The 16526-nt window shown below is 41.3% G+C and overlaps 1 protein-coding gene, 1 long non-coding RNA gene and 1 pseudogene across 3 annotated transcripts; 1 reads left to right on the top strand and 2 right to left on the bottom strand.

The window, feature by feature from the left end:
- Window positions 1-201: 201 nt before the first annotated feature.
- LOC146579825 (uncharacterized) lies at window positions 202-3759 on the bottom strand. Its single transcript, XM_085268006.1, has 4 exons — window positions 3577-3759; window positions 3323-3451; window positions 2868-3060; window positions 202-517 (listed from the first exon to the last, which is right to left on the bottom strand). The coding sequence occupies exons 1-4, from the start codon at window positions 3749-3751 to the stop codon at window positions 202-204; spliced, it is 813 nt and encodes a 270-aa protein (XP_085124132.1). The 5' UTR covers window positions 3752-3759.
- Window positions 3760-6708: 2949 nt separating this feature from the next.
- Window positions 6709-7484, bottom strand: LOC146579824 (uncharacterized). Of its 2 annotated transcripts, none has more exons than XR_014891673.1 (3): window positions 7409-7484; window positions 6931-7171; window positions 6709-6840 (listed from the first exon to the last, which is right to left on the bottom strand). It is a non-coding gene; the product is annotated as an uncharacterized LOC146579824 (long non-coding RNA). The 2 variants fall into 2 exon arrangements; XR_014891672.1 differs by having other exon boundaries at window positions 6931-7175; window positions 7409-7476.
- Window positions 7485-11710: 4226 nt separating this feature from the next.
- Window positions 11711-13956, top strand: LOC146579823 (E3 SUMO-protein ligase KIAA1586-like; annotated as a pseudogene).
- Window positions 13957-16526: the final 2570 nt, after the last annotated feature.

Below are 16526 nucleotides of genomic sequence, written 5' to 3'. Positions count from 1 at the left end.
TAGCCCTTCCTAAGGTCCCATCTAGTAGAGTGGACCTCAAGGTTGTTGCTATCATGCAGCCTCAGCACTTAAGGTGCCGCTGCTGCCTGGTTGTAGTAAGGTTGGAGTAAATGAGCCCTGCCTCCCGGCATTTTTGACCCCTTGCCCGCAGTTGGATGCTGCCGTGCATGGCGGGTGTAGTTGTTTTTGGCCCCTCCCCCGTTAGCCCTTCGGGCCTTCCCTGGGCAGGGCGGCATGAACTACAGGGCTGTGTGGGTTACTTACTGTATGCTGTGCTGGTGGCCATTTTGTCGCTCCCTCTAGGGGATGGAGCTTGAAACGACAGCTGCAGCCAGGCTGGGCATGGGGAGCCCGCCCAAATCCTGTGCCTCTCAGGCTACATGAGGATGATGGCTGCAGCATTCCCTCCCATTGCCCCGCCTCTGCGAGGCCTGGGCCGGTGAGGTTGATGTTGACGAAGCTTCCATCCCGTCTGGCTGCCACTGGCGTAGGGTCCAGTCTGAGGTACACCTGTGCACTACTCATGATGTCAGATCAGCATCCTGATGTGGCACACCTGTGAGGTGGGATGGATTATCTCAATATAGCAGATGTGCCCACTACCACACATTTGGACTGATTTGTGACCACTGTTTGGGAGGGATGGTTATATTGTGTATCTGGAATGAATTTTAGGTCTCTACGTCCATCCCATGGGGAATGGGAGCAGTAACAAAGGTGTTGCGTTTATATTTTTGTTGAGTGTATTTAATGAGAAAAAAATCTTTTGAAGAAAAATCAATCTTTTTTTCTCACCTTTGAAAAAGAATATGATATATGCTCAGCTTCTATTGTCACATGCTTTACCGTAACCAACACCTTGGTTACCATAGATTTTTATCTGTGAAAAGCGCTATATAAATAAATTTTACTTACTTACTTACTTACCTACACTTCGTGTAGTTGACGTGTGATTTAAAAGAATAAAAGATAAAAATGTCACGGCTCGGGTCAGTGGTCAGCCACAGGTGGTGAAGCAGCCACAGGTGGCTGGACGGGCTCCTCGGGCCCCCCAGCCGACGTGGCATGGTGCTGGACAGGCTCCTCGGGCCCCCCAGCCGGCGAAGCAGGAGGCTGGACGGGCTCCTCGGGCCCCCCAGCTGGCGAAACAGGAGGCTGGACGGGCTCCTCGGGCCCCCCAGCGAAAACAGCCGCAGAACCAGCGGGCACCGGGGCCCCTGGCACACCCAAAACAAAACCAGCAGGCTCGCGGGCCTCTGGCACGCGTGAAACAAAACCAGTAGGCACATGGTCCTCTGGCACATATGAAACAAAACCAGTAGGCACATGGGCCTCTGGCACACAGAAGGAGGGCCGCAGCTGCGCAGAGCCCTGACCCTGCTCAGGCAGTGACAGCCCGGTGCAGTTCACAGCTGGCATCTTGGCCTCCAGGGGTCCAAAGTAAGCTGAGGGCTGTAACCCAGCCTCTGGGGAAGCCCCGGAGTGAGTAACGGTCTCTAATGTTGCCAGCTTTTGAGGAACAGGTCCGTTGTGAAAACATGCGACTAAAACTATACACAATAAATGTGGAGCTGATCAGTAACATTACAGAACGTTGGGGGTGTGTGATCCAAACTAATATGCTACCCTAAACTTTTTGAACCGTGTGAATCCAAGTAGAGTGAGTACCTTCTAACTGACCCATAGAAATACATTTTATTTTCAGTCCGAAGTTTTTCTCAACACCAAAAAATACTTTTTTAACTTTTTTAAAATCAGATCTGGGCAGTTGGAGTCAGTTGATGACTTTTAGATTAATCTTTTCTGACTGGATGATTAAAACCTGTCAGCATTGACTTGTCTGTAGTGGATTTTTCCCACATTTCAGTCATTCAGTGATTTAAATAAAATGAACTTGTCCCTGCGGCTGTCTTTATGAATACCTTGTATCTGTCAGCCTCACCCATCAAATTCAGAGCGGGGGGGGGAGATTAACACTGCCACTACAGATTGTCTAACATCTGATTGGTTATTGTGCAAAGTAAGTCAAGACAGGTCGGTCCTAGATAACCGACTGCTATGAACTGGTGGTAGTGTAGACTTGGGGCAGCAAGGTATCCAAGAATGCATTTCACAACACAAGAGTCAATTGTGTATGCTCTCAAATTGTGGTCATAAAAATGTTGTACTTGTAAATCAGACTGCATAGTTGTGAATTGTTTTGCAACCTTATAAACCAAAATATTTGAAAATTTTATGAGAATTTGTGTGTCTGTAAAAAAAGATTTGTGTTTGTAAAACATATTTATACAAACAAATTTACATTTTTTTGTTGAGGTCTGGTTATAGATACAAAGTTAAATTTGCATGTAACACTGCACTGAAGTTCCCTCGCTTCTGTGTGAGTTTCAACTTTGAGTTGTACAAAGTTGTTGTTGCTGGTTTTCTCTGAGACGGAGATGAACAAAATAATGTTTCAGTTCAATCCTGGTTTCAAAGACTGGTAGAAAAAATGTCTCAGTTGGCCTGAATATTGAATGTTGAATATTCCCCGTGAACTGTTTCCAAACATAATATTGTTCATCTACTAGTTACAAATACATCAAAAACAAGTTTACTAGCATTTCCACGTAAAATTTAAAGAGTCTTTTACTAGTTTGATAAGCACTAAATCGTTTAACAACACAAAAGTGAAGTAAACCCCATATTCAGCTGTAGGTATCATTTAAATGTGTTTTATTGGAGCACACACAAGAACCACTGCAGCCAAACACAATTTCAAAGAAATGTACATCTCTTTTTAACTGTTTTGTTTGACCAAAAATCCACTGAAAGTTGTTACTGTTCTGGCTTTATAGACATGTGTACCCTGCTTTAAACGCACATACACTGTATCACCCTGCTGCAGCTGCAGGAACGCCGCATTTCCTCCATTATCAGCTGTGTCATCTGACGGGTGATCATGGATGTGTAAGATCACCTCATTGTTCTTGTAGAACAGCAGCCATGATGTATGTTCACCTCCAGAATGAGAGAAAATGGTAAAGAAGTACACACCTGAAACAGGTGCTGTAAAGACACCTGGAGAAAAAAAAAGTAAACTCCTTTAATTTTTTGTCATTTTCTGAAGAAGCAAGTTTTACACGTATAAATGCAAGAACACCTCAGTTGAACACTTGTAATATCTTTAAATCTCTTTCATTTTTTCACAATTATCAAAAAAGTTTCAGTATTATGAATCTGCAAATGTTATTACTGAATGTAAACATGCATCATCACATGGCGCATTTTTTTTTTGGCTTTATTTACTTCACTAACACAAAACTGTGAAGAAGAATCTTACCTGTAACTGGGCTGTAGGCATTTCCAATATTTACAAATGTGTGATCGTAGATCATAGTTACGTCTGTGTTAAAGGGCCCAAATGGTGAATCCTCTCCAAATCCAACACTGAATATGATCGTGTTTCTCTCTAAGAAAAAAAAACATGTTTATTTCAGATATGTGTTAAAGTATGATTCTTCACATCATTTTATTTCTCCAGATGTTGAAAATCACAAAAAAAAACCAAACGTCTGCTTCAGCTTTATTCTTTACCTTTTTGTTCCAGCTGAAGGATGCGACTTTCGTAGTTTTCCAGCCTGCTTCCAATGTTCAACATCTTGACTTCCAAAGAATTTAATTTTTCTGTCATGGCATTGGTTTCGATAGTATCCTGGGCCACAACCAGGCCACAAAACAACAAAATCAAAAATGAACTGCTGAGATTCATCTTCGAAATTTCACCACTTGACAGACTTCTGACAAATGATCTGCTGTGGTTGCTTTTATGTCATCTACTCATCCGCTATTAATTATTAACATGTACACGTATACTTTTTTTTTTACACGTTTTTCTACGTATTTGTGATCTAACTATGCCAACCAAGAACAATGAAAGAAATCAATAAAGAAAGAGCAACACAGCAGTCCTCAACCTTTTTTTGTGTCTCGGACCAGTTTAATGTCAGACAATATTTTCACAGACCGGCCTTTAAGGTTTCAGGGATAAAGAGTACAACAAAATAAAATGATACGACCAAGACAAAAACTGTGATATTAATAAAAACGAATTCACTGTGTAATTGTGTAAATTTATTAGAAAGTGTCCTCCTGAAATGCACCGACAACAATGAGAGTAACATCCTCCTCTGTGCCCCTTAATGCTCTCTGGTTGCTATGGAAATGCGTAAATATTTCTTTTAAAATAAGACACACAACTACAAAACAAATATAAAGTACATGAAATTGCAAAATTCACCATGACGCTAAATCAGTGACAGCCCTGTGCTTGTTTCTCTGGAATGAGACAGTCCCACCTGGGAGTAATGAGGGACAATGACGCCCGAAACACTGTTCAGAGTCAGATAATAAAAAAACGGAAATAATGTAAAGTTATTTATTTTTTCTAAAAGAACATTTATTGATATCACAGAGGAAAAGACCCAGGGAAACCGAATTAAAAATAAAAACCCTGAAAACCATATATTTCACACCTGTACCAAATGACTCACAGACTGGTGCCGGTCCATGGCCCGGGGGGTTGGGGACCACTGGAGTAACACATTTACTAATAACAGCATTAACTATTATAAATGTAGCATGACCATTACGGTTACTGTTATAATACATAGGCTTTCTTTCTCTGATATTAATTTCTGTGGATTTGCACTAATACTAATACATGGCATCATTGTAGATTTTCTGTCTTTGGCAAGAGTCAATACTAAATGAAAAAAAAAAATTTGTGTTAAAAAAATTGTCACAGTGTAATTGGTGTCATGGGGCAATGAACTCTATGTTGTGTCAACACACCAAATATTATAGCTAAAATAAACAATGTAAAAAATATAAATGGTGCATTAGATATAGTTTTTCATCAAACTTGGGGGTTCTTGCAAAGTTCAATCTTTTAGTGAATGATTCTATGTATCCTCAGCTTAATTTCAAATATATCTCTGCTACTCTGTAACCTACACTGTTCTTTACTTTAAATTCAACACAGTACACCAGTAGTCTCATGCAACCTTTAGATGACACAGTTACGTGCCTTAGTTTGTTTTGCAGCACGTTTCATAATATGAAAAAATATGTCACATGTACAGACCCAATATCTGACTTAAAAACTTGTAAGCTTTAAATTTCAAGTTAATCAAATGCCACTGAGCAGTTCTTATTTTTAAATATAACCCCTCTTCTTCCTTTCCTGTCCTTTTTTTATTCTTTTTTTATTCCTTCTTTTTTTTTATCTTTCTCCATCTCTCAGTGAAGTTCTTTTTTTTTAATCTTCCTGTGAAGCAAAGCAGCTGAAACTTTAGCTAGCAACAGGCTGCACACAAAATGTTTGTGTGTTTGCTGTTGTTTTTAGAGTTCTTTGAAACATTGCATTTGAAATTACCTGCCACTTAACAAAAAGTTACTCCCTTTATGCTTACACAGTATTTCTAGCTAGATGCAAAAGCACCGGGACTGCAACGTCATAGGATTGTGTTACTGTTCTGGCTCAAATCAGTTTGATGTGACGTGAAATAACTACCCTCAAATATGTTAAACCAAAAGTTACAAGTCTGTTTTGAAAATATAACTACAGACATTAAACATGTAGTAGTGGGACTCGCAGACTCTATGTGGACTCCTAGGTTAACGATTTCATGAAGAGCGACAGAATCAGCACTTCTAATGAGAGTCCTAGAAAATGCTTTGTCTTTGACATTGTATCAGATGACACACAGCCTGGCCTCCTTCTTCCCCATATTGGCCAAAAATCATCAGACACTCTGAACACTGAAGACAAATCATATGTAGTGTGTATGTGCACGTTGTCTTGCACTGAGTTCATAGTTAAAACATTGTTGCGCTGAGACACAACAGTCTGTTTCTACTGATCTGTGTGTTTCAGATGCATTCTAGTTCCAGGCTGAACTCGGGTCTCAAAAATGAGAAAAAAAAAGGGGCAAAATTCTTCTTTGTAAACTTGATTCTGTGTTACTCACTCCCCTCATCTCTGATTATTAATAATTCACATGGCTGCATTTATGCTATTCATGATCAACTGTTAATTATTATTATCCCTGTCACTTTATGAAACTACAGTATGTGCAGAAGAGCAGGTTTTTGAACAATTTCAGCATAACACCATATAATTAGAAAAAAGAAAAAATGAAAGCATATGGATTTCTGTGGACAAGACTCAAGTCACTTATTGCATAAATATGATTTGGATTGCCATGTTGTCAAGAGTGAATAATATGTCTATGCAAAACTAAATTATGTGCTACAACAACTGGGTAAAACTTGGCACCCTACAGACATATAAATGATCTTTTTTCTTCAGAAATTCAGTTTCTATCTGTGTCAGTCTTTCATCATGATCAGTGACCATGAACTTTAAGTTATATCAACAAACTGTTTTCCTTACAAAGAGCAAGCACAGTATTTTAGCAGCCAAAACAAACACTTAAAATGTAAACTATCTACTAGACATGATTCCAGTGGGTTATACTGGTGGTGAAACAGCTTGAACAGAGACCATTTTTCTTCTACTTAGAGAAAAATGTTCTGTTTGTTGTTTAGTTGTTATAATACAGTACAAGTAATTCTTTACAGTTTTAGCTACCTAGCCCTTTGTCATCTGGTATAATGTGTTATGAAAAATACCGGTGGACTCAGGGAGCAGAACTCACGGAGGCATAGAGTTGTGGTGAAACAATTTATTTACAGTGAAGGAGATGAATTTTCAAGGACAGTGTATATACAATAAAATGTGAATGGGGACGTGGAGCCGGGACGTGCAGGTGAGGAGACACTGGTAGCGCACTCGATCTAAGGGAAGAGGAGCAGGAGAATTAGGAGGGTCTTACCCGAAACCGAGAAAAGCATAAAAGAGACTTTACCGAGAGTTGGAGAGCTTACTTAGTACTGTTTGCCAAAAACCTCTGTAAGGGAAACAAACCAAACGAGGTGACCCGGAGAAACCGAGAGATGAGAACCCTGGGGAGGAAACAAAACTCCGTACAGGCTCCAGTAGGCAGGCTGGCAGATTATCAGGCACTCCAGAAAAGTCAATACTCCGACATTAGTCCTCTGTCAGACAGCTCCTGAAGAACGCTTCAGAAGAAAGCAGGTTGACAGGTTCATTGAATAACTGCCCCACCTTCCTATGCCAAAAAAGGAGACACAAAACACAAACAAAATCACCAGGCAACCATAACCCGGCTCCTAACATAATGTGCTTTTTTAGATTAACTATTGATAATGTAGTGAAATTATTATTTTTTAAACAGGATGCCAATACAAAAGTGTCTAAAGTAGTGCTGTCAGCGTTAATCTCGTTAAAATGACGTTAACACCATAACTGCATTAACGCGGCAAATCTCCGTTAATGAGTTACCGAAGAGTCCTCCAAATGCGGCCTTCATTTCCCGAGATTTGAAGGCTCGGTCCGGTGTAGCCTTCGTGGTCCAACCTATCCCAAGATTCTTTGCCCGGTGGTGGGTGTGGATATTTTTTTCGGAAAAAAAAGGTGGGTGGCTGAAGCGGGGCGGCCAAAGAGTAAACTTATAAAAGTAAGTACTAAATATGATGTCACTTATTTATGTGCAAATGTTTAATAACGAAGAATATTACAAAATTATTGTTGGCCACATGTCGGCAAAATTATGTGACATTAGTAATGTTTGTACTTTCAGCCTCAATTTGGTTTTAAAGCCTTTGAAATATACACCGTTCAATAGTTGGCATTCATCTTACAAGCAGGATTCACTGCACTGTTAATGTTAGTTATGTTACCCACATAGCAAAATTGGTATGGCCCGGATCTGGGCCACCAAAGGGCCATCATTCTTTGCGGTATGTGGCCCATGTGTAAGTTGTGTGCAGCCACGGGCCAGTTGCAGACACACTGCTGGTCCTGTGCTGGCCCAGAACAGTTTCAGTTCTGGCCCAGAACAGTTTCAGCTCTGGCCCAGAACAGTTTCAGCTCTGGCCCCAGATGTCAGCCTAATGTGTACCTTAATTCAGCCATGTAATAACAACATGTGCATAATAGTGCAAAAGTAACATGACAAAACTCTGTTCAGACAGTGATTCTTATATAACATTTTTCAACTCTCCCAGATTACTCAAAGTGCTCTATACAACATGCCACATTCACTCAACCACACGCTTTCTCTTAACTGAGTGCTTCCTAACTACATTCATAACACATTCACACTCACGACATGTAGGAGCCAGGGATCAAACCACTAACCTTCCGATCAGTAGTTGACCAGCTCTACCACCTGAGCTACAGCCACCCACTGGCAACGATGAGTAAACCCTTACTAGGTTTTGGATAAAGTGTAAACTCACAAACCTCTCAAACCTGCATTTGAAACGTTGGCTACCATAGCAGTATAGTATTGCAACATGGCATTTGGAATTTCTAACTAAAATAGGAAAATAGGAACATAAATAGTGCATCATTGCCAGACCTAGCCCACATCTGGTTGACATACACCCTGCCATAACACCGGTCAGTCAGAAGTGCCAGCTTGATGCCGGATCCCGGCCAGAGCTGTTTTCTATGAGCCTGGCCCACATAAACCAAACCATAATCGGGCCAGATATGGCATGCCATCGCATAAACAGTGGTGTCATTACCAGACCTGGCGCACATCTGGTTGACATACACTCTGCCATGACACCAGTCAGTCAGAAGTGCCAGCTTGATGCCAGATCCGGGCCAGACCTGTTTTCTATGAGACTGGGCCACATAAACCAAACCACAATCGAGCCAGATGTGGCATGCCATCACATAGACAGTGCCATCTATGCCAGGCCTGGCCCATATCTGGATGACATACAGGGAGTGCAGAATTATTAGGCAAATGAGTATTTTGTCCACTTCATCGTCTTCATGCATGTTGTCTTACTCCAAGCTGTATAGGCTCGAAAGCCTACTACCAATTAAGCATATTAGGTGATGTGCATCTCTGTAATGAGAAGGGGTGTGGTCTAATGACATCAACACCCTATATCAGGTGTGCATAATTATTAGGCAACGTCCTTTCCTTTGGCAAAATGGGTCAAAAGAAGGACTTGACAGGCTCAGAAAAGTCAAAAATAGTGAGATATCTTGCAGAGGGATGCAGCAGTCTCAAAATTGCAAAGCTTCTGAAGCGTGATCATCGAACAATCAAGCGTTTCATTCAAAATAGTCAACAGGGTCGCAAGAAGCGTGTGGAAAAACCAAGGCGCAAAATAACTGCCCATGAACTGAGGAAAGTCAAGCGTGCAGCTGCCAAGATGCCACTTGCCACCAGTTTGGCCATATTTCAGAGCTGCAACATCACTGGAGTGCCCAAAAGCACAAGGTGTGCAATACTCAGAGACATGGCCAAGGTAAGAAAGGCTGAAAGACGACCACCACTGAACAAGACACACAAGCTGAAACGTCAAGACTGGGCCAAGAAATATCTCAAGACTGATTTTTCTAAGGTTTTATGGACTGATGAAATGAGAGTGAGTCTTGATGGGCCAGATGGATGGGCCCGTGGCTGGATTGGTAAAGGGCAGAGAGCTCCAGTCCGACTCAGACGCCAGCAAGGTGGAGGTGGAGTACTGGTTTGGGCTGGTATCATCAAAGATGAGCTTGTGGGGCCTTTTCGGGTTGAGGATGGAGTCAAGCTCAACTCCCAGTCCTACTGCCAGTTTCTGGAAGACACCTTCTTCAAGCAGTGGTACAGGAAGAAGTCTGCATCCTTCAAGAAAAACATGATTTTCATGCAGGACAATGCTCCATCACACGCGTCCAAGTACTCCACAGCGTGGCTGGCAAGAAAGGGTATAAAAGAAGAAAAACTAATGACATGGCCACCTTGTTCACCTGATCTGAACCCCATTGAGAACCTGTGGTCCATCATCAAATGTGAGATTTACAAGGAGGGAAAACAGTACACCTCTCTGAACAGTGTCTGGGAGGCTGTGGTTGCTGCTGCACGCAATGTTGATGGTGAACAGATCAAAACACTGACAGAATCCATGGATGGCAGGCTTTTGAGTGTCCTTGCAAAGAAAGGTGGCTATATTGGTCGCTGATTTGTTTTTGTTTTGTTTTTGAATGTCAGAAATGTATATTTGTGAATGTGGAGATGTTATATTGGTTTCACTGGTAAAAATAAATAATTGAAATGGGTATATATTTGTTTTTTGTTAAGTTTAATAATTATGCACAGTAATAGTCACCTGCACACACAGATATCCCCCTAAAATAGCTAAAACTAAAAACAAACTAAAAACTACTTCCAGAAACATTGAGCTTTGATATTAATGAGTTTTTTGGGTTCATTGAGAACATGGTTGTTGTTCAATAATAAAATTATTCCTCAAAAATACAACTTGCCTAATAATTCTGCACTCCCTGTACATCTTATCATGCCAGAAGTCAGCCAGCAGTGCCGGCTTGATACCAGATCCAGGCCAGACCAGCTTGCTATGTGGGTATATTGCTGCCTCTGTTCGGTGGTGTCGAGCCAAACGGACTTTAACGTGTGTTTGAACGAGCTGACGGTTCACTCGTTAAACTGAAAGAAAGATGCTTTAATCACAGCAGTCACACATGTGTCCACTGTACCATCTGGGAACTCTTCTTGTTTAGCACTCGTAATAAAACAAACCCTAAATCCTCCTTCTCTTGTGCTGTTTTGTAGCAGTGTATACACCTGAGACTGTCACCTGTCTGTCTGTCTGTCCTGCACTCTCTCTCTGTTTCTTTCTCTCTGATTGTGGAATAAAAGTATGAACATGTATTAATAAGTGACACTTGTGTTTGAATCCTGCAGCTTATCACACATTTGATTTCCATGTGTGACAACTGCAAGTGTCCAGAGTGAGGACAGACTGAGGGACCCACTGCTGCACATCATCTGTGAGGCTTTGCACCCCTGATGATCCACCAGGACAAACTCAGCAGTGTGTGAGGAAGAGGAGGAGGAAGAGCCAGCAGCAGCTGACAGATGGAGAGAATAGACAGACTGTTCCCTGTTTGTGAAGGACTGCTGGAAAAGTTTAAAATAACTAATTATCTGTCCTGAATCAGTCTTATTAGGTAATGTTAAAATAATGTTCTCATTCCAGTGTTTTCAGTGTGGGAGAAAGTACTCAGGGCCTTCAAGTTACACACTATGAAAGGCAGCAACAAGTTTAATGTTCAGAAACCTAAAGTATGTATCAGCAGCAGAATGGAGCTAAAAATAAATGTTTGTTTCAGTTCTATGAAGCTTTGAGTATTTTGGATCAGTAGCACTGCTGTGTTTGTTGCATCATATTGCTGTAATTGTTTATATGCTTTATATATTCTGAGGTAAGTTGATCTATAGTGTTACATCATAATAAAGCATATGGATTTCTGTGGACAAGAATCAAGTCACTTATTGCATAAATATGATTTGGATTGCCATGTTGTCAAGAGTGAATAATATGTCTATGCAAAACTAAATTATGTGCTACAACAACTGGGTAAAACTTGGCACCCTACAGACATATATATTATCTCTCTTCTGCAGAAATTCAGTTTCTATCTGTGTCAGTCTTTCATCATGATCAGTGACCATGAACTTTAAGTTATATCAACAAATTGTTTTCCTTACCAAAGAGCAAGCACAGTATTTTAGCAGCCAAAACAAACACTTAAAATGTAAACTATCTACTAGACATGATTCCAGTGGGTTATACTGGTGGTGAAACAGCTTGAACAGAGACCATTTTTCTTCTACTTAGAGAAAAATGTTCTGTTTGTTGTTTAGTTGTTATAATACAGTACAAGTAATTCTTTACAGAATATTAACTAACTAACTAATAGCTAACTTTATTAACTAATCGTGACACTAAATTGGGATACAGCCTAAGTCTCCCTAGCCCTTGTCCTATGTGCAGTGTGTCAAGTCTTGCTTTCCCTTGCTTTGTTAGGTCTGACTTGTCCCAGCTCTGTTCCTACCTGTTCCCCATCCTCTCATTGTCCTGCTTGTGTATTTAAGCCCTGTGTTTTTGTCTGTCCATTATTGCGCTGTACCCTCACCGTACTGTGTTTACTCCGTTTGTGGTCCTGGCTTAGTTCTAGTTCTCAGTTCCTGGTTTGCTTTCCCAGTTTGTGTTGTTTTATTTTAAAGTTTCCAGTTTAGTGTGTAGTTTCCATGTTCAAGGTTTTGGTTTGTTTTTGTGAGTTTACGTTATATGGAAAGTCTTCCCAGCAATAAAAGCTGCCGCTCATTCCATGTATGAGTCCTGCATTTTGGTCCTGTTGACCTTGACAAAGTGGCTTAAACAAACAAACAAACAAACAAACAAAAACACATTCTTCTGAAAATGGTCAGGTAAAAAGATTGGACTGAAAATGAGTTTAAAAATAGCCAAACATCTGGATTTTTTAAACTATTGTTTGAGACCACTATAAAAAATACAAGACAGGAAGCAAAATAAAGAAACAAAGAAATGAGGGATGTCTCAAGACTTTACAGTACAGCAAATCCAATAATTGGTAATAGTATTTCTGAGATCTCTTTATCATGCTGTCAGACTAGGAAACCTGAAAATAAATTATAACAAACACAAATAAAAACAGAAACAGATGAAACACACAGAGAGAGTGTGACTTATTCCCTAAAGATACCAGCTCATATCTTTACACAGCACATGTGCTTTGATCCCAACATCAAGCACAGCTGCTGCTCTGTCTTTTTTCACCCACACTGTGACAAATACAGTGATTATCATACTTACTGAGTCTCCTCACAATCTTCATTTACACAAATACCTTTTACCAGTGCTTTAAGTGGGCCGGTACGCGCCGGTACTCAGTACCGCCACTTCTAAATATAGCTCTTGAGAGTACCGCCACCTCTCCATGCGCCCAGAACGTGCTTTTAGCGTACCGGTACTCTCATTTGCACATCTGTTATAATCGTTTGGCTGCGCTGCCGCTTTTCAGAGCGCCCTTCACAAGCACGCTTCCTAATTCGTCCCACCGAGAGCAGAGACTACATTACCCATACACCAATGTGTTTTACAAGTGAAAAGCGCATGCGTCGCTTTTGCCGTTGTCATGTCAACAACTCAACGTGGTCCGGAGAGGGTGTGTAAAACGCGCAAACAGCTGCTCGGTTAAAATACAAAAACAATGAACACTTAATATGCTCTCCTGGCTTCAGACTCTGAGTAGTAAAAGAACAAGGTCAGAATCAGAGGACTCGCTGGCTGACACCCCACCGAGCCAGAATGATATCGCTGCAGGTCAGACGCAAGCTAATGAAAGCTGCACTAGTGCCGCAGCCGCGGACGACGGCACTTTTGGCGAGGACGAGAATGACACCATTTCTACCGATGACAACAGCCGCGTTAGCGAGCATGAGTGGCCAGAATGTTGGTCCCAAGCACAAGTCCGGTATTTCTCCACAAATTACAAGTGGCTGATCAGCAGAAATCAAAAGTTGGGTTGTAGTGTGTGTAGTCAAGTTTGTGCTCGCGTGGACATGCAGCAAGGGCAGAGAGTGTCGCAGGAGTGGAGTGGGTGCTTAATCTCGTCATTTGGAAGGGACAAGGCTGCACAACAAAACTCACTACGAAAGAAAATAAAAGAGCACAGAGACTCAATTTATCACAAGAAAGCAGTTGAAATAAAAGAGAAGGCAACACAAAATACAATGCAAAAACACATTGAAGATATGAGAAAGGCTGACTACGCTTCAACTTCAATGTGTTTAGAGCAGCTTATAAGATTGGCAAGCATGGGCGTCCCTTTACAGACATGCCAATAGATGTCCAGTTGCAAGTCTTAATGGTGTCAAGATGGGCAGAGTTCTGCACTCTAATAACTCATGTGCAAATATACTGGATCACATTGCAGCTGAAATGAAAAAGAAGGTAGTGTTAAGATTCAATATTGAGGAAGGGTACAAGAGGTGATCGAAGAATAACCACACCGATCCGGCCGGGTAAAGTCAAACGAAGATTTTAATGAATACACGCGTGGGAAGACAACTCTGTACGCAGACAGGAAGTAGTCTTCGACTTAATCAAAGCATGAACAGATATTTTATAGCATCAGGGTTTATTTACTGACGCCCCTTCATACGTCACAGATACATTTTATACATAGATCAGATCAACATCATCATTGACTTTTCACCTAGAAAATCATCTTCTATTTTCATGGCTAGCCCTTCCTGTCTACCTTTCAGTTCTTGTCTTGTTCCTCTTTCTTGCCGAGACACCAAGAAACGGTTCCTCTTTTACCAAGACAATTTTGCAGTTACAGCCAAACATAACTAACCTCTCCTCTAAATAAATCTAATTTAAAGTGTGTGTGTGTGTGTGTGTGTGTGTGTTGACCTCACATGCTCTTTGTGTCATTTCTTCACCTACTGTCTGTGTCTCGTCCTCAAATGCTCTTTCTCAATTCACCTGTTGCACTTCTGACCTTTTACCAGACCAGAAGCTCACTGAGACTATGTGTATGTCTTCTACTAAATAAATGTTTTAATCAAGAACCTCTCTTAAGGCCTTCTTAAAGCTATCTGTTATATTGTTAAAGCCTCGTCTTAGCCTGCGGCTCAAAATAACTTCCTGCTTCTTTCTGCATACAACTTCCTGTCAGCCTGCAACTCAGTCTTTCTGAAAGAGACACTGTTTAAACCTTGGAATGCAACATCCATGCTGCAGATTATATTATTAATGCAATGACAATTATTTAACAATAGCAGTAAAATAATTTCCCTCCTCGACAGTAGTCAATGACATAGTGATGAATGAAAGAAAATTGTGTGTGCTCATTGATGAATCCACTACAATAAGTGGAAAGTCTGTGCTTGTCGTGTGCCTGCGGTCAGCTATTTCCACTGAAAATCCAGACACAATATTTTTTGAACTGATTGAGCTGCAGGGGACCACAGCAAAGGACATCACTGAAGCACTGTTAGGATGTCTTCATAATAATGGCTTTGACCCTCACTACCTACAGGAACATTTGTTGGCATTTGCTTGTGATGGAGCCTCAGTGATGCTTGGGAGGAAAGCAGGAGTTGCTGCGCAGCTTTGTTCCAAATTCCCTTACCTGTTTGTCTGGCATTGTTCCAATCACAGACTGGAACTGGCAGTTTGTGATGTTTTGAAGGAGGTAGGAGGAATCAACCACTTTAAAATATTCTTAGATCAGCTTTACTCCCTCTGCCATGCATCACCAAAAAACCAAAGGGAGTTAACCGAGAGTGCTCACAATGTTGGACAACGTCTCCTTGTGATAGGCCGTGTTTTATCAGTGCGTTGGGTTGCTTCAAGTGAGAGAACAGTGAAAGCAGTATGGGAGAACTACCAAGCTCTGCAGGTACACTTTACAAGTGCTGCTGCTGATACCAGCAGGGACTCAAGAGAGAGAGCAAAATACAAAGGACTCAATGATGTTCTCACTACTGTTTCTTTTGTGGTCAATCTTGGCATCATGTATGACGCTCTCACAGAACTCAGTGACCTCTCAAGAATGCTCCAGAGACGGGACATGACTTTGGATCAAGCCGACAGGCAGCTGGACCGACAAATCCGGGTGTTTGAGTCAATGGTATCCACACCTGGTCCCTACACACAAACTGCCATTGAAGCTGAAAAGGAGAAAATCTTCAGAAATGTATGCCTGCATGAAAATCAGAGGGTTATAAAAATCAACCATGGCCAATTTTTCCGTAGCCTGGCTGAAAATGTTAAGTGCAGGATGACTCCAACAACTTCCTCCCATGTCAGTAAAACCTCATCTGAAAAGACAGATAGTCACCTCCTCTCAGACATCAAGGTCCTCCAGTCTGACTCCTGGCCTGCATCTCTAGATATTCAATATGGGGATGCAGCGGTCAGACGTTTATGTCAGAGATTCAGAGTTGGGGAGAGGGAAAGTGTCCTAGGATTTAGGGAGTATAAAGACCTTAAAGCTTCCAAGACACCAGCAGCCCTGAAGCCGCTTCTTACAGCTGTCCACACCATTGCAGTATCAACAAGTGAATGCGAGCGAGCTTTCAGCTCAATGAATGATACTTTGACAGATAAAAGAAACTCTCTCGACATCAAAAGGCTTTCAAATATGATTTTCCTGAAATGCAACGGACCACCCTTGGATCAGTTTAATGCACAAACATATGTGCAGACATGGCTGGCACTAGGGAGGAGAAGTGCAGCATCCACAAACTGCGAAGCCCAAAGTGAAAGGAAAGTGGAGCCCAAAACGTGCTGGAGCCTTTTCTAGGTAAAATGATTTGTACAGTATTTCTCATTTTTCATTTGGTGTACTGTGATTGTATTTTGCTGAATCTGCTTTTGTATATTTTTCAGGGGTAAAGAAATGAACCATCTTCAAGACTCAAGATTATGTTCTACTGTTCTATGGTTATTATGTTTGGGTTGCTTCAAGTGAGAGAACAGTGAAAGTAGTATGGGAGAACTACCAAGCTCTGCAGGTACACTTTACAAGTGCTGCTGCTGATAGCAGCAGT

The sequence above is a fragment of the Mchenga conophoros genome, linkage group LG3 (assembly GCF_057382185.1).
Source record: "Mchenga conophoros isolate Kocher_MC1m ecotype Shallow Benthic linkage group LG3, M_conophoros_male_GT1.1, whole genome shotgun sequence".
In the NCBI taxonomy this organism is placed as follows: Eukaryota; Metazoa; Chordata; class Actinopteri; order Cichliformes; family Cichlidae; genus Mchenga; species Mchenga conophoros.
This window is presented reverse-complemented; position numbering and strand designations above follow the sequence as displayed.